Source organism: Colletotrichum gloeosporioides (genome assembly GCF_011800055.1).
Source record: "Colletotrichum gloeosporioides strain Lc1 chromosome Unknown consensus_92, whole genome shotgun sequence".
NCBI classification, from domain to species: Eukaryota; Fungi; Ascomycota; class Sordariomycetes; order Glomerellales; family Glomerellaceae; genus Colletotrichum; species Colletotrichum gloeosporioides.
In genome coordinates, this window is record NW_025544737.1 from 233,193 (window position 1) to 250,447 (window position 17,255).

A 17,255-nucleotide genomic window follows, 5' to 3' on the forward strand; every position below is an offset into this window, starting at 1 on the left:
TCCCTTATTATTATCTATATAATTAAATACTTATAAATACTTAGAATTATTACTTTTTATTATAATATAAGCCTATCTATAACCTTATACTATATAGGCGTATATACTACGCCCCTAAATATGCTTATACTTATGCTAATAGGGCCTACTATAAGCTATTCAAAGCTCTTAATACTAATACCTTTCTTAATCTATTTCTTCCCTTTATTATTATTTTTACTATATAGATAGAGTAACTTAATTTTTATAGAGTAATTTATATAAAAGTGATCTTATAGTTTAAATTATGAAAATAATTAAAAAAAAACTAGGGAAATTAAATAAAAAAAAATAGGTTATCTTTATGTTATAATTAACTTTTACTATACTACTAGTATACTATCCTAATTTTAGTATAACTACCTATAGAGGTATAACCTTCGCCTGCTATTATACACACCCCCCCTCAAGGTAGGTAGTACGTGCCTTATGGGGGGTGGAGGCGGAGGGACGGAAATACATAGTGCCTGGGGAACCTCACCAGGTCAGGTCCTGTCAGGTCCCGAGGTCCCGTCAGCGCTCAGCAAGGTACCCAGTGTACCTACCTTACTTCGCTTCGGACGGCGGAAAGTATGGGGCAGCCTGACCTTAAGTTACCTTAGGTAAGGTAATCAAGCACAGGTATCCGTGGGCCGTAGTGTCGTCGTGGTGTTCCGCCCCAAGGGCCACGGCCCCGCCCGATTGAGATTTCCCCACCAGTGAATGGTTAACGGCTGTCAAGGGCAAATTCATCACATCGCATCGCCGGTGCCATCGGGTAGGTCAGGTAGGTACCTAAGGTAGCCTGTCTGAGATTCCCCTCACTATCACCTTACCACCCCTCTCCACCTGGCAGGAGGTGGTCTCATCAAGTGGCTGTTGCCTTTCCCGGCTTAGAGTCAGTCCCCTTCATGTCCTTCCAAACACCCTCTCTCTCTTTTCCGGCCCTTTTTTTTTTTTTTTTTTTTTTTTTTCCCCCCCCCCCCCCCNCCGCCCTTTTTTTTTTTTTTTTTTTTTTTTTGCCCCTCACACGCCTGATCATGCGAACGAATGTTCGCTGCTCCAGCTTCTCCAGGTTTGCAAGCCCCAATCAGCTCTTCAACCGACTTTCCGACTTTCCATCGAGTGGACCCAACCACATTTTCTACACCTACGTACCCTTCTTCTCCGCATCTGATATTAAACACTCACAGCCATACCCAACTGTGTTCATGAATCCGTACAACCCGTACCAGGCAACTCAAGACGAGCGATGCCAAACATCGTACATGCGCTTTGTGCCGTCACAGCCAGCCGTCGCAAGAGAATAGCCAAGTATCTTGGGCGACCAGACCTGGTAACAACACACCACCATTTTAACCCACCTCGCAAGCCGTGATGGCTACCGCACATCTTTAGCAACGCCTACGCGGCCAATAAGGTGGATCGTCCCCCTACGACATGGTCACGCATCGTCGCTGTTCCGGAACAAATATACAGCATTCAACCGCTTCGGCTGGCCCAGCTAATATTGGCCTAGATTAATCCCTGTCCCGTCCCCATCTTCTTCCACCCCGGCTAAGCCCCGAAGGGTGCCTCCCACAAGCCAGTTCGTCCAAGTTCACCTCTAAGCCTTGGTTTACTCGCCCGAACCCGGCCAGCCGACACGGCATTAATGTTCCATCGCCCTTCTTCGTCATACATGCTCACATATACCCCTGACAACCTTCTCCACACCTAATGTTGCTGATCTGGCGGTCCTCTGAATAGCTGCCGGACTTCTCGTGCGTCTTCCGGTTTTCCTCGACTAGCTTCTCTTGTTAATATATAAGATTTGGGGTCAACCGACTTGATCCAACCGTTCATCCAGTGCCTTCACTCCACACAAACGAACCTCTTACTCCCTCAGCAGGCAACGACCGAGGCAGGTCTCCCAGAGCTGTACTACTTACTATCTCGGGGGTTTTCTCTTTGCCTCTTCTCGCGGCCCTCAAGCTGAACGGCTTCCTTACATCGGATACTCCAAAGCAAGAAGCATTCGTCGCCGGCGGTGAGCATGGCGCCTTCAATTCCAGTTCCTAACCAAGGTGGCATGTTCCATACTTGTAAGTACATGTTCATTATACGTCCACACCCGTTCCCTCTAGATCGTTGCTCAAGTCGCGTACCTCAGTCCAGGGTGTCACGCCGCGAAAACCCTCAAATGAGCCCCAAGACAACGGGAAAACACCTGGCTCGACGGGCTCTAAGCGAATCACCACCCCACATGCATGTGCCGAATGCAAGAGGCGAAAAATGTGAGCATTGATGCCCAGACCTACCAATTTGGAACCCATCTGACTCTATCTTAGCCGCTGCGATGGACAACAGCCATGCGGCCAATGCCTCTCGAGCCGTGCGCCGAAAAGGTGCTTCTATGACAAGCACAGGCAACGCGTCATTCCTTCGAGGAAGACCCTCGAGGCGCTGTCACAGTCCCTCGAAGAGTGCCGCTCCATCTTGAAGCGCCTGTTCCCAAGCCAAGACGTCCCATCTCTGCTGCCGCTCTCTCGCCAGGGGCTACTGAGCCTCCTCGAACGACCCGTTCATGACACCCCAACCGCGCTTCCCTCCCCCCCTCTCCATGCGTCTCCTCTCTCCCAAGAGCTCGAGTCTTCTGTCTGCTCAGGCTCTGAGCAGGGCCTTCCCAGTCTTGAATTGATGCCGGGGCGGAACGTTGAGTGGGATGAGGAACGCCGTGGCCGTGACCCCATTCCCATTGAAGCCGACGACGTCAACGCACTCTCCCTATCTGTGGATCGACAATCATCCTACCTGGGCGCCTCGTCAATCAAGGCAGCCCTAATGTGTTTGCTGAAAGTTCAGCCCGCGCTGCGAAATTCTCTCACCACCCCGCTCCACAGCGTCGAAGTCACTCACAACTTCCCGACTACGCGAGTAAGGGGCACCATATCCAAGGACACTCAACGCATTCCCTGGTCGTGGAAAGGACAGACCCTCATTGATGCCTACTTCAAGCGCATCCATGTTTTCGTCCCCATGCTGGATGAAGCTTCGTTCCGTGCTGACTACCTCGAAGGCCAGCGATTTGACGCACCATGGCTGGCTCTGCTCAACATGGTTTTTGCCATGGGCAGTGTCGTGGCCATGAAGTCGGACGATTACAATCACATCAACTATTACAACAGGGCCATGGAGCATCTTCCAATAGATGCCTTTGGAAGTAGCCACATTGAGAGTGTTCAGGCCTTGGCTCTAATTGGCGGTTACTATCTTCACTATATCAACAGGCCCAACATGGCAAACGCTGTTCTTGGTGCGGCGATTAGAATGGCGAGTGCTCTTGGCCTTCATCGCGAGAGCCTGGCGCAGGGATCCAGTGACATTGCTGCTGCCGAAACCCGTCGTCGTACGTGGTGGAGCTTGTTCTGTCTTGACACTTGGGCTACAACTACGATGGGCCGGCCATCATTTGGTCGTTGGGGGCCCGCGATCAACATTCGGCCCCCGGAGTTTGGGATCAACCAAGTTAGTGACCGAACAAGTGCCGTCGCAAGCGTGGTAAAGGAGCTAACAGTTGACCTTGTAGGCCCGAGACTCTGCTCACCACGCCGGTATTCTGCCCCTGATCGAGAATATCAAGTTCTGCAAGATAGCCACTCAGATACAAGACATCTTGGCAATATCTCCTTTACTGCGGGAAGAAGATCGCTGCAATCTGGACGGTCAGCTGGTCAACTGGTATGGCAATCTGCCGTGGTTGTTGAGGACGACGGATCCATGTGCAGAGCCACTGTACATGGCCAGGTGTATTATGAAGTGGCGTTATCAAAACCTCCGCATGCTTCTCCATCGACCAGTCCTGCTCAGCATTGCCAGCAGCGTCGCTTCCTCCCAAGTCGCAGAGCAAGATGTTGACGCTGTTGAGACATGCCGCGAGCTCGCCAAGCAGACGATCGAGGACATTGCGCGAGAATGGACTCGGAATCAAATGTCCGGATGGAACGCTGTATGGTTCCTCTACCAGGCTGCCATGATACCACTTGTGAGTGTGTTCTGGCAGTGGAATAGCCCACGCGTTCCCGAGTGGCACCAGCAGATCGAGACGATCCTGAATCTTCTCGAGGCTATGGAGGACTGGTCCCTGGCAGCACGCCGAAGCCGCGAGGTGGTGTGGCGAATGTATGATGCGTCTAGACAACCCTCAATGCGGTCAGAAAGCCCTTTGCAAGCTATCGGAGATGAGCAGGGCTTACTGATGACCGAGACGGAGCTGCATATGTCACCCATCGGGCTGGAGCCGGAAGGGATGGGCATAATGGGCATGCTTGACCAGCACGGTCTCTGGGACCTAGACGGTATGTATTGGGGTCACAGTCCTGATCAGGGCGTGGAATTTGCCCCATATCACGTCAATGAGCAGATGATGAGCATGGAGTACGGCATGATAGGTGGCCAGGCCGCGCCGATGGATAGTAACTTCTTCGGCCCCTAAAGGGGCAAGCCTCTGAGATGTCTTTTTTCCTTCTCTATTCGTATGACTCTCTCTTTCTCTGTACATAATTCCCTTTTTGACCTCAGGTCTGACGTGAAAACCCGGCATTGGCTATCGACGACGTCGAGGACGCTGGCCAGCTGGGCAAACAGCCGTAGTAGCTATATAGATAGATACTGACATATTTGCATATTATACTACTACGGCGTTTTCCTCTACGAGATGAACAGTTGACCACGGAGAGTAGTGTTCGGGAGTTAACCATCGTAGATAATCCCATGGCACCATGAAGGCGAGGACCACGATGATGAATGTACACGTGAACACTGACACTGGGGATGCCAGCTAAGAGGTAATTTTACCATAAGATAACCAACCATAAACCACGGCCAGCTCTACCCAATCTACGGATAGTGACTGGATTTTCGGCCTGGTGCCACCCGAGACTATGCACCGATATATCCAAAGAAGGCATTTCCTTGATGTGAGGAGAAGACAGTCTCTGTCATGGAAATGTGCCATGACTAGTTGTTGGGACAGCGTCATACGACAAAGCTGTAGGCAGACTTGCTGGTAGCTTTAGACTTGCTGGCAGCTTTAGTTATCATTGCATGGGCGCTAGACATTGGTATGCAAGATGAACAAGTGAGCAATCCGAGCATATTGACGTAGTAGTTGAGGGGCCGAGGGAGACGGTTGGAACAGCAGAGGGCAATATTGGCACGTGTTAAACAGCTAAGCCGGACATATCTGAGGAATGGAGCAAGAGTGCGAATGTAAAGCCCGCAGCACACTTCGCAGGGTGAACGGATACGCCTAGACGTAATTTAGGTGGGGGAGCTGAGATTCCACAGTTAGAGTCAAAGGGCACGCGGCCATAATCCCAGATCATCCGGTTAGAAGTAACAGCATTCCTTGGTCAGAGTCTGGTCATGCAGGAAACATTTTAGGGCGCGCAGGCGGATGTACAGGTCTCTGGAGGATATCGTTGCAATTGGGCGGATAAATGTGAAAGTGGAGGACCACCCGATGGTTGTTTGGAATGTCGGGCCGCATCGATTTTTGCTTGCCCGGCAGTGAATCACCCCACACCTAGTTATCCCATGATCCATGCGCTTTGTCCAGCTCGAGTCTCACTGGCAAGTTGCGGCAACCGTCTGACAAGAATTAGCCAGTCTATGCAATGCAGGGAAGCGCTGTAGAAGAGTTTTGCACGATGGACAAAGTGTAAGAAAAGTACAAATACGCGTCCATGACTACGAGCACGAGATGGAATGTTGGGCATGGTTTTGTGTGTGCGTAGGCCCGAGATACCGGCTGATGTGGGTGTAACTGCGTTTGCGTTGCGATGTCTGAACGGCAGCAGACGAAGTGGAGTGACTGCGATGTTATCCGGGCGTTGATTCAAGACCATCTGCCACGGATCGGCGAATCATCCGGATCCGACCAGCGTGTCCTGGCACTTCCTTTAGTACCTACCTGAGACATGTACTCCGTAGCGATGAACCCCAACACCCCGTGCTGCGGAGACGTCTGGACTTCAGGCTCCGGCGACGGCCCCACAACCAACCTTCCGAACATGCCAGCATCAGCCGAAATCTCCCAGACTCCAACACCGATCCCAGGTGTTGTGTCTCACGCAATGATTACTCACCAAGCAAGGGCTATAAGCGGGTGTGGCGAGAGAGAAAACGGATATAATTGCTACTCTCACTCTTCACCAGCCATGTTTCGATACAAGACGTGGACGCACGTCATTCAGCATGTCGTCGGGTGTGTGACAAACGGGAGGACACTGCACTAGGCAGTGACTTTCAGCAACCCAACGTTCTTCAATGGATGAACCGGGCAGCCTCGAGCTCCCTCCAGCCTTGCACTTGCACCTGCAATTGCATCCACACCTGCACCCATACGGAATGTTGGAATCGACCTCACCTGCCACTTGCTGGCACTCGTTCCTCCTTCCCCTCGCGCATTCTGGTTCCCTTTTGCGAAGCAGGGAATCGTTGATGCTAGCGTCGCGTTGGTAAATTTTCTCCGACGCCCTCCCGGGTGTCATAAATTTCAAAGCTGCGTCTAGTTCACGGGCGAAGAACGGATTCGTCTTATCGGCCAGCAATTGCCAGAGTGTCGTCGCCGCACCAACATCGAAGCTTTTGCAGCCTATTCTTGCCATACGACCCTAACCGAACGACCCAATGGAGCATCCACTTAGATGCAATGTAAGAGAGTGCCGGAGGGAGGTTGGGCAACAGGCGTTAGTCACTACTTGCAGGTGAGCCGACCTAACCCATCAAGCAAAAGTGGGAAAGGACGAGGAAGCTCATACTCTGATGATGTGAAAAGTCACATATTTTGCGTCGAGTGTGCCGCCAGACATGGTCTCTCAGGCCCAGTCTCCGACCGTCAGAGAAAATGCCCAGCCTGTCGGACTGGGCTCCAAGGACCAGATGACGCTGTCCTGGCCAATTTGAACTTGACCGAGGATTACAAAACTAGTGTTCTGAGTGGACTGAGTCCAACTGTAGTCATGGAATGCACCGGGAGAGCGTTGAGCTTCTGGGCATACCAAACAAGCCAAGAGGAGTGCGTCCGTTGTCTCCCCAAAGGACAACATTGCTGACGTCGCGTAGCGTTTTCCAGCGCCAAACCGTCAAGAAAATGACTGCCCAGCTCAAGACAATGGAAAGAAGGCACCAAAGTGCGATCAGCGAAGTGATCGAAGAAAAGGAAACCTTGCAGGAAAGGTTGCAAGGTACGCAATCTGGAGTATGATGCCCCGCCTCCTGATTGCACGAATTAATTTCAGAACAGCACAGATTCTCGACTATAGTGACTTGCGCAGGAAGTATGAAGAGCTGGGGAAGCTTTACAAGGACAAGTGTCACAGACTTAACCAAGTTCAGGACTTGTACGACAAGGTCAAGCAGAGAGTCGAAATGGGCCAAGTCGAGGCTGCCGCATCAGATGCCGTCGACTTCCAGCTTCTTGGTCCAGGTCGAAACACAACACAGGATCTCTGCGAACATCAACAGGAGCCTACATACCTTGATCCCCAACGCCACGCGGGTCCGATTAGGGTCTACAGACAGTATAGCTCCGTTGCGTCTCGGGAAGAGGAACCGTGGTCCAGGCCTGGCCCTACCCCCGGTTAGTCCGACTTCCGCCGGTATATTGGGAATTGCCTCTGACTTGAATAGTGGGTATACCGCAAACCCCACGCGGAGCATCCAAAGGACAAAGTTTCGATAGTGGCCGTGCTTATAGGCTGTCAACGGCATCCAGACTGCCTGCTGGAACGCCATTAACCCGTGGGTTTTCTAACCCCCATAATGGTTACACAGCCCAACGAAATCACGCCTCAGTACGGAGCCGCGGATTGGGGGTTGGCCTGTCTGCTGGGATTAGGGCCAGCCAGACTGGTAACGAACCAGCGGAGCCTAGAGAAGTCACACCACATCACAAAGGTATGCAAATAGCCTCAGCCGCCTCCCACGCCCTGCTAATGGCTAGGCACAGTTGCCAGCCGTCCAGTTCTGGTCCCTTCTGCTTGCGGACCCCTGACTAGCATGTGAATAATACGACCATAAGGCATGACGTGTGGTGTCCGATAAGTGACGGAACAAAGCGACTATGAGCGAGCAGGCGAGTGGAAGCGATGACCGGTTCTTCCATCTCGACTTGCGAACTTTGGGAGACGACTCAGTTGCCCAAAGACATAGAGTCGCAGTTGTCGTGAGAAGGCCAGGAATTTTGGAAGCTCTTTGCAGATGACATCACTTGAGTAGCAAGTATGGCGATGTATGCAAATTAGTCTATAGTAGGTTGGTACACTCTTATTGTAATCAGCAAATGAGAGACTACAGGTGCTTGATGGGGGTTGAGAACAACGCTTACTATCATGCCTGTCTAGGAGATCAATTTATCATCTCGACAGGTAACGATCACGCAGACAAAGAGCCCTGAAGTACGTGATCAACCACAGCTGTGTTACGTCGTGGGACGAACACGACGGATGTGAGGCGTGCTAGATAGTTCCCTGGCGAGAGTCACAGCAACAAATGGCTCTGGCAACCGGGACATTAACCCGTGGCTGGCATTGCGATCGCAAGACATATTAGCCACAGAAAGGGTGACGCTCAAATATGATGCTGCACGAGAGACGAAACAAACGGAATGGACTGGAAGCTCTAAGCCTGCTGGCTTCGAACAGTGTACCAGGCGCTTGGGAATTGACAAGCTTGGACTACGGTGGGCGGCTGCGGGCTCTCATCCCATTCCCATGCCGTAAGGCAGTGCCCAACTACGAGCGATGACATGAGACACGGACAGCGGGCAGCGCGGTTGTGGCGCGAACAGCTACGAGTGCCCAGGTCCTTGTCAACCTGTGTAGGTTTGCCGCAGATGACGTTAGACTGAACATCGGCGCTCGGTGGCATCGAGTGTCATTGTCGGCAGGAGAAGGGCACTAAGGGCACAAGAGCGGATGAATGCTGGGATGAAATGACAGAGGGGCTGGTAGGCAAAAGTGAAGGTTTTTTTTTTTGTGGTGGTGTGGGGGGGGGAGAAGGTAAGAAAGAAGGAGAAGACAAGGAAAACGGACTAGGATACGAGTTAGTCATGTATGAATCGCGATCGGGAACGGTAAATAAAAAATTGACATCAAGAACATACCAGCAGCGACCTGTTGGACGAGTTATCCCCCAACTCGACAAAACCACAAATATCAGTCATGGCGTAGAGCAATACACCACTGATTATCTTGCAGTTTGCAATAGGTGTAAGGGGGCAACTCTAACCCGTACATACGGCAGTCAAGTCCGCGACAAACGGACCAAGCCGAAGACGGCAGGAACCCAGACCAGAAGGGCGAAACTGGCTTCAATGGTGGTCTATCAATCGCGTACCTTCGGCTGCCGTAGGCTTGTCTCAACTTGATACAGCGACGTACGGATATGTATGCAGTAAAGCGCGGAGATGGGCGACACAGTGTGGCAGCCTCACAAGACTTGAGGCGGATAGTACGTGACAAAAGCAATTTGGATGGAACATTGCGATTGAAAGCGGGCGACGTGGGAATCCCTCTAGCCAATCTGATACGCCAAGTCCGGGTTCCAATGATATACTATGGTACTGCATAGCATCCGTGCTGTGTTGCCGTGCACCATCACTGTACGTACTGCGTACTGGGTGCCTATGTGCATGAGTACGACGCTGCGTCAGTGTAGCGTCGACCCACACCTGTCCCCTACTCAGTGCCTCCTCAGGGAATTCTTACGGTGCACAGGCCATACAGAGGCGATGGCGAATAGCGGCAGTGAGACTGGGGAAAGGGGGGGAGGGCCCCTACTAACCATTGGTTAAACCTACCATATTTGGGGTCAACCCTGACCTTCACTGTTATCAGGCACGTACTGTACGGATAGACTGCGAGTGCTGGTGCAAGGGCGCTGATCGCGATTGCAGTGTCTCTTTTCATCCTTGTCAGGATTGCCAGGAGCAGATCCAGAGAGTAAGGGAGCGAGCAACCCGAGCATTACCCAAGGTGATGTCGGAGACATTGCCAGCCCATCGTGCCTCTGAATGCAAGGAAGTGGAAAGCACGACAAAGGGTTCGCCGATGAAGAAGAATAAAAATAACTGCTGCTCAAGTGGCACTGCCCACCCAGCTAGCCAGCTTGAAGGTGAGAAAGCTAAACGCAGCCGGGACGTTCACAAGTATCTTGACGGCCAATATTCTCATATAGGTACCTCACGCGGGAATGACCTCGACCATGGCCAATCATAGCAGACATCAGATGGTTACGTATCCTTCCGTTTGAGGACCAGCCCAGTGCTGCAACCACCAGTCCACCACCATCTTATCATTCCACGCCAAGCGGCTTCTGGACCCGAGCCCGTGCCTGTACCTGTCCGAGATTTGGCCCGGCCTGCCACTGTCGCTGGGGTTGTCTCCTGTCTACATAGTACGTTGCCTCAGTAATCCAACACGAGTCCACCACAGTGACAGACAGTCTTGTGTTGCACTTTTCCACATCCTGTTCTCTTCCTGCCTAATAAGCAAGTTTGTTCCTGTCTGCGTCGTCTCCATCCGCATCCCTCCCTCGACAGAAAACTCCACTTTAATCAAGCCTACACTTTTCCACGCCAGTCTAAGTGCGAGCACCAATCCCTGGCATAACCAGCGTCCAGTCCGGTCCAAACTGAAGGTCGTTCCCAGACTCCCCGTTCCCACGCAATCCGCCTTGGCTCCGCCCCCCCTGGACAAGCTGCACGACTACTCCGTACATCAATCGAGCAATCAGTTCCCAACTTATTTTACTCTTTACATCTCTCCTGACAACCTCCAGGATGGCCGACGCTCGCTTCAAACCTACGCAAATCATCTGTTGACACAAATCATCTTCAACTTTAGCAGCCATTCTTCGTTGTCCTTTGTTTTTAATCCCATCACTGGACTTATTCGCTTCTGATTGTACCAACACCTTTCGCATCTCGCCGCGGCTGCCTCGCTTTCGAAATTCGAATACGTTCCACCTGTAAAATCACCGGCTACACGCTACACTTCGTCGGCGAACTAGACGAATTGACAGAGCCGCTCAGTACCTCATCGTATCCCAGCGACATTTCAACTCCTACCTCCACGGGGAATCCACCATCCGGTTGCCATAGCGCTCTCCTCGACGTCGCAAATCCCCTTGCGTCACCCACGGCATTCTCAATCACGCAGCCCGACTGCGCCAGCTGCCACTAATGGGGAAGAAATGTAGGTTCTGCAGAGAAGATTCGTTTTAGTGTTATCTACCCTCTGTTCAAAGAAGCGACATTCTGACTGTAACAATTCATTCGTACAGGGCGGTACGGTATCATCTTCGATGCGGGCTCTTCGGGGACGCGTCTTTATGTCTATAAATGGAAGGACCACGCCAAGGCCATCAAACATGCCTCCATTGACGCACTGCACAGTCTGCCCAAGATCAAGCTACAAACGAGTCAAAAGATTCGACCTGGCGTGTCATCCTTCGCAGAAAAGCCCGAAGAGATTGGTCGCGAACACCTCCAGTCTCTCATCGACATAGCCCTCAAAGAAGTGCCCGATAAGAAAGTCGCCGACACTCCTGTCTATCTCATGGCCACCGCCGGCATGCGTCTTCTTCCCGAGCATCAGCAACGAGCCCTCCTTCGCAACATGTGCGCCTATTTGCAGGCAAACACGATGTTCTCACTGCCTGACTGCAACACAAATATACAAGTCATATCGGGCGAGACCGAAGGTTTATACGGCTGGCTTGCCACAAATTATCTTCTCGGCGGCTTTGACCATCCCGATAAACACAAACACGGCAATGGCCATCACACGTATGGCTTTTTGGATATGGGAGGCGCATCAGCACAGATTGCTTTCGCTCCAAATAGTACCGAGGCAGAGAAGCATGCAAACGACTTGAAGCTTGTCCGCCTCCGCACCCTCGATGGGTCGACTATCGAACACCGCGTCTTCACAGCAACTTGGCTAGGATACGGCGCAAATCGAGCCCGTGAGCGATATGTCCAAAGCCTCAAGGAGCAGTACGGCAACCCGGATAGTCTTGAGATCCCCGATCCATGCCTCCCATCTGGCTTGCGGTCTTCTCTGTCGGGCGATCCTATAAGCACCAAAGTTGCCATTCATGAACTATCCCTTGTCGGTACTGGCCAATTCGACGAATGTCTCCGACAGACCGAGCCGCTGTTAGGAAAGGACACTCCTTGCGAAGACGAACCTTGTCTCCTGAACGGCCAGCATGTGCCGAGCATTGATTTCGATGTGAATCACTTCGTCGGGGTTTCCGAGTACTGGCATACGACTCACGGCGTTTTCAGCAAGAGCCACAAAACGGCATACGACCTGGCCACGTACCAGAAAAATGTGGTGGAGTTCTGCACTCGCGACTGGGCAGATATCGAGGCTAGCATCGAGGCGCGGAAGAAGTCGGCCACGCAAAAGGCCAAGAACGCGCAGGAAGCTTGCTTCAAAGCGTCATGGTTGATCAACGTACTGTATGAAGGCATTGGAATCCCCCGACCCGGGCTTGAGCACACACCAAACCCTGGCTTGAACGTCACGAAAGGGACCATTGACGATGTGAAAGAAAAGGGATTCATGGACCCCTTTCAACCGGTCAATGAAATTGATGGCATTGAGGTCAGCTGGACCCTGGGAAAGATGGTGCTCTACGCTGCTGGTCAGGTCCCCCCACAGGGAGGTGCACTGCCGGTTGGGTTTGGCAGCAATGTTCCTGGCGCTATGGACTTTGAGCCAGCTGGATCCAAATTCTCCCCAATCGCTACAGGGGGTAATGATGACGATGATTGGGACACTGCGGATGAGCTACTGGACAAGGCCAAGTCAAAGTCTGGCTCCGGACTCTTACTCTTCATTTTGATTCTCTTAGTGGTAGGATTTCTTCTCCGAAAGCGTGATCGACGCACACGATGGTTTGGCAGAATGACCTCTGCACTTCGAGGAAACAGGCGTCCCGGCAGCCCTCGGAAGTTTGGACGCGGATTCTCGATCACCAGCAAGCTTTTCGGGCGCTCTTCGGCAACATACGAACGTGTATTGGAAGATGGCGATGCAGATCAGTTTGAGTTAGGCGACGTCGACTCTGATGAGAACGAACAGTCTGACAGCAGCGAAGGCTCAAGAGCTGGGCGTTCCTCTGGCTTGGCCACGCCAAAGCTCAACATTGAGAGATTCGATGACGGGCGACCGCCCTTCTCTCTAGACAGAGGTGGATTGGCGGTGAGGACGGAGAGCCGTGAACGGCTCGTTCCAAGCCTGGTGAATGCTGGACGTCGAAGTCGCGCTGGAAGCCCCACGAGGATGAAGAGTCCACTCATGAAGCCTTTGGATGAGGATTAAGAGGCGGAGACTTCTACTATCCAACGCAACGGATTGTACAGTTGGTCCTGTCTACCTAGTGGATGGCGATGGCGCGAGGGTTATCTCTTCATTTCCAGTCCTTTAATTTTGTGCGTTGGAACCTTTCTATCATGAGACGGCGTTTTTGGGATGGTAGTTTGTGGGTTACTCTGGGATGGGCGCAGCTCTTTGGCGTTGAAACTCACCAGGCATGTTGCAGGACATGTACTAGACGGGACTGTTCTTTTTTTTTGAACTCGAGGTTTCCATGAGAGTGATTCAGGCTTCGCATGCGCCGACGCATTTCTTTCCCGGCGAGATGTAGTAACGAGATACTAGACGGCTTGTACCAATGTACCGACATACATGAACAAAACAACTTGGTTTATTGGTATCTTTTAAAGCTACTACGTATGTGATAATGATTTGAACTACTGAGTGAGGGTTAATCATTTTGTGGTCCCTCGAGGAAACTCGGATCAGACCGCACGCGGCTCTCGAACTTCTTCCACCACTCCTCGAATGCCTTGAGTGGCACCATTTCGACGCCACCGGGCCCGGCACTTCCACTGAAGCTTGCTAGGAAGTTGAACGCGTTTTTGATGATGTTCTGGGCCAGGATTTGGGTTGATGGCTGGGATGGCGATAAGGCACCCGTGCCCGTGTTGGATAACCGGTTCGCGGAAAGCTCTTGCATGCGTGCAGCTACTGATTCAGCCGGCTCGACTGAGATACCGATGATAACACGGCCGGTATTCTGGGCGGCATCGGCGCTACTCGCGTTGATCTTGAAGATGGCGCTTTCCTTCCCGGTTCCGATGCCGCCCAGAAACTTGAAATTGGGCGCCTCGCTTGTTGCAGTGGCAGCAGCAACATCAGTTGCTGAAGCGAAGTAGATGGCAGCGGCGGTATTTGGTGGCAGAACGATCCCAGGTAAGAGCATGACAGTTATATGGGAGAAAGGCCGAACGGCGGATATTGAATAGAGAAAGGAGGTTTCAGAGGGCGCCGAGGTTGGCTCTGTCAACAGTGGTTGACCGGCTGGGACGATGCCAAATAAAGGGCCGGACATCGCTTTGAGGCTGATCTGGCAAAGGGCGTCGGGGCTGGGATAAGCTGTTTCAAAGGCCTCCTCTGACAGCGATGTTTCGGGCTTGATTGAGTGGGTTGCGCATTCGTTTAAAGCTTGTTGCCATGTATTGTCGCTGAAGACAAATACGGTGCCTGAAAGGGTGATAAGAAAACTGGTTTGCAGATGATAAATAACGTCCTCCTAGGGTGGGTGGGGTAAGGGACGGCAGGAAGCTCCGAGATGCTGGGAGAATTCTCCACGGGCGTTAGCGCCGTTTCCTGGACTGCCATTTTTCACACCGCAGGGCGAGCTCATGGAACGACTTGCAGGGGTGACCAGGTGGCTGGCTCTTCGACTGTTCAGTACGAAGGCTTGAATCCAGACATCAGCTTATGGCTGGACCTCGGGGGCCGTGTTGAACTGATTAGATGAGTATCGTCCTACAATGTGGACATAGAAGTTAGATCGGTGTGTGCGTCTACCTAACACCTCATACATGCATAAGTACCCCGCAACTGGTCTCATCCAGCTGCAATGCCCTGAGCCTGTGATTCCCTTTCTGACAGCTTCTACTTCTTTTGTCGGTGGTTTATTTTGACGTCTCTTACTTTTCCGCCAAATGGTTTAACCAGACGGCAGAGTTCAAAGCAAAACAGGACTGGTTAACTATTACACACCACAATTCTGTCGTCAAGCACCATCAAGCCTCAGGTTTGCCCTCAGAAGTCGTTGTGCGTCAACATTTATTTACCCGCACATGCTCAAGGCTTCCGTTTCTTGCCGCCGCATGATCCCCTGCGCCCGAATTGAGAGGCAAATCTTCAGGAGAAATATGGGAGCTTTCAGCAACCTCGACCTCATCGCTCAGGTAGACTCGTGAGAAATGTCTACCCCAACGTCTGGGTCACCTGTACTGAACACATACAGGTATCCGTACGAGCACGACACGACTCGCTATGCAGAGATTGGTGGTTCCCTGTACACTCTCATCTGTGGCGACGGTGGGGGCGACGTGTCTCTGGGCTATGTATTGCCAGAAGTGGTAGAAAAGCTAGCAGAGGCGCCGGCCAGTGTGAGAGGAGAAATCAGCATTGACGCTGCGAAGCGCACAATTTCTGCATTTCAAGCACCCACACTAGGTACCCGCAGCAAGCTGGCAGCCGATCTTTTTGATTTCTGGAGGAAGCGCGATGTTTTTCCGATACTGCGCGGGTGGCGAGATGAGTTGTGGCCTGTCTACGGGCCTAATGGCGAGCTACTCATCGACATGGAACGATCTGCATCCGGCCTGTTCGGAGTCATGAGGTACGGGGTGCATCTAACAGCATTCGTACGCTGCCCATCTGCAAGTCACGGCATCAAAATTTGGGTACCTCGCCGCTCTCCGAACAAGTCGACGTTCCCGGGCATGTTGGACAACACAGTGGCAGGAGGACTGATGACGGGGGAAGACCCATTCGAATGTGTCATCCGCGAGGCGGATGAGGAGGCCAACCTTCCGGACCAGCTTGTTCGCGGCCGCACGAAGCACGTGGGCGGCGTCACCTACATATACATCACCGAAGCAGAAGCAGGGCAGGTGGGCCTCATTTATCCCGAAGTTCAATGGATATACGATCTCGAACTACCTGAGGATGTTGTGCCGCAGCCAAAGGATGGAGAGGTTGCCGAATTCCACCTGTGCACCGTTGAAGAAGTCCAGCATAGCCTGGCACGGGGAGAGTGGAAGCCCAACTGCGCTCTCGTCATGCTCGAATTCTTCATCCGTCATGGCATCCTGACGAAACACAATGAGCCCGATTACGACCATATCCTGCGAAGAATCCACCGAAGACTGCCATTCCCAGGCCCGCACAACCAGGACCCATCCCTAGGGGCCATAGATGGCTGAGCCAGCGTCGGTTCCGAGAAGGTAGATTGTGATGACCTGTCTCGCAAGGGCCAGGTGTCTCCCAAACGACCTCAGCTCACAAACGGTTCCAAAGGCACGTTTCTTGTGGCCTCGTCAAACCCCTCGTATTCGTTCGCGCTATACGTCAATAGCCTGGTGGACAGCTCGTTGCGATGTAAATAGAATCCGTTCATCATTTCTTGATTAACAAGTAGACATAATCGACTCTCAGAGGAGTGAGCTTCTTATACGGGCCTTCCAGAGACATCAAGAGACCGCCGAATGAGACGTACGCCTTGCTTTAAGACATTGTTAGCTTCTTCCGCTGGAGCTTCGCCGGCGTGGTTTGAGATGGCTGCTCACATGGTTTGCCCGTCATCAGCGTCCTCGAACTTGTAGATCTTGCCGTAGCACACGTAATCAAACATGTCGGCCAGTGTGGGTTCTCGGTCGTGGTTGCCTTTGGTAACGTCCCTCCAGCCCTTCTCTTCGTCTTTGCTACCGTCGTGAGCTAGGGAGGTAGCCAGGACGACATGAAGACTGTCGGAAGTGGAGGCGGGGAAGAGCTCAATATTGATGTCAAGTGTCATGAGAGTCTGATTGTCCGTGGAGGTGGCAGAGATGCGCGCCACTCGATCGTACTTGGACTGATCGTAGTTCGTAACTGTGAAGGACTCCTCAAAGAGGGTCACATCGCCTCCGCCTGACATGGTTGATGGCTGACTGTCTGCGAGAACGTAGAGGTGACTGTAGTTCAAATGAAGCCCAGAAGCTATGTCAAGGCCGCCGACTTGTGTTTGGAAGAGGTAGCGCGCAAAAATCGTAGACAGGAACTGCGTCCCACGATAGCTTGGAGGCAGGCACGTTGGAGAAAAAATTACGGACCCCAAAATTC

General features: G+C 52.2%; 6 protein-coding genes across 6 annotated transcripts; 4 read left to right on the forward strand and 2 right to left on the reverse strand.

The window, feature by feature from the left end:
* Positions 1-2,053: 2,053 nt before the first annotated feature.
* GCG54_00008987 (Activator of stress protein 1) lies at positions 2,054-4,492 on the forward strand (the record flags this gene model as incomplete). The annotated part of the gene is made up of 4 exons (XM_045408940.1): positions 2,054-2,102; positions 2,171-2,294; positions 2,349-3,525; positions 3,587-4,492. 4 exons carry the CDS (start codon positions 2,054-2,056, stop codon positions 4,490-4,492), a joined length of 2,256 nt encoding a protein of 751 aa, XP_045257856.1.
* A 2,198-nt stretch (positions 4,493-6,690) lies between these two features.
* On the forward strand, positions 6,691-8,056 carry GCG54_00008988 (uncharacterized protein; the record flags this gene model as incomplete). The annotated part of the gene is made up of 5 exons (XM_045408941.1): positions 6,691-6,767; positions 6,815-7,082; positions 7,312-7,642; positions 7,693-7,959; positions 8,019-8,056. 5 exons carry the CDS (start codon positions 6,691-6,693, stop codon positions 8,054-8,056), a joined length of 981 nt encoding a protein of 326 aa, XP_045257857.1.
* Positions 8,057-11,245: 3,189 nt separating this feature from the next.
* Positions 11,246-13,397, forward strand: GCG54_00008989 (Golgi apyrase; the record flags this gene model as incomplete). The annotated part of the gene is made up of 2 exons (XM_045408942.1): positions 11,246-11,258; positions 11,347-13,397. The coding sequence occupies 2 exons, from the start codon at positions 11,246-11,248 to the stop codon at positions 13,395-13,397; spliced, it is 2,064 nt and encodes a 687-aa protein (XP_045257858.1).
* A 445-nt stretch (positions 13,398-13,842) lies between these two features.
* On the reverse strand, positions 13,843-14,340 carry GCG54_00008990 (Protein OPI10-like; the record flags this gene model as incomplete). The annotated part of the gene is made up of 1 exon (XM_045408943.1): positions 13,843-14,340. One exon carries the CDS (start codon positions 14,338-14,340, stop codon positions 13,843-13,845), a length of 498 nt encoding a protein of 165 aa, XP_045257859.1.
* Positions 14,341-15,301: 961 nt separating this feature from the next.
* On the forward strand, positions 15,302-16,360 carry GCG54_00008991 (uncharacterized protein; the record flags this gene model as incomplete). Its single annotated transcript, XM_045408944.1, has 2 exons — positions 15,302-15,345; positions 15,397-16,360. The coding sequence occupies 2 exons, from the start codon at positions 15,302-15,304 to the stop codon at positions 16,358-16,360; spliced, it is 1,008 nt and encodes a 335-aa protein (XP_045257860.1).
* A 193-nt stretch (positions 16,361-16,553) lies between these two features.
* Positions 16,554-17,070, reverse strand: GCG54_00008992 (DNA-directed RNA polymerases I II and III subunit RPABC3; the record flags this gene model as incomplete). The annotated part of the gene is made up of 2 exons (XM_045408945.1): positions 16,554-16,659; positions 16,724-17,070. 2 exons carry the CDS (start codon positions 17,068-17,070, stop codon positions 16,554-16,556), a joined length of 453 nt encoding a protein of 150 aa, XP_045257861.1.
* Between the last annotated feature and the right edge of the window lie 185 nt (positions 17,071-17,255).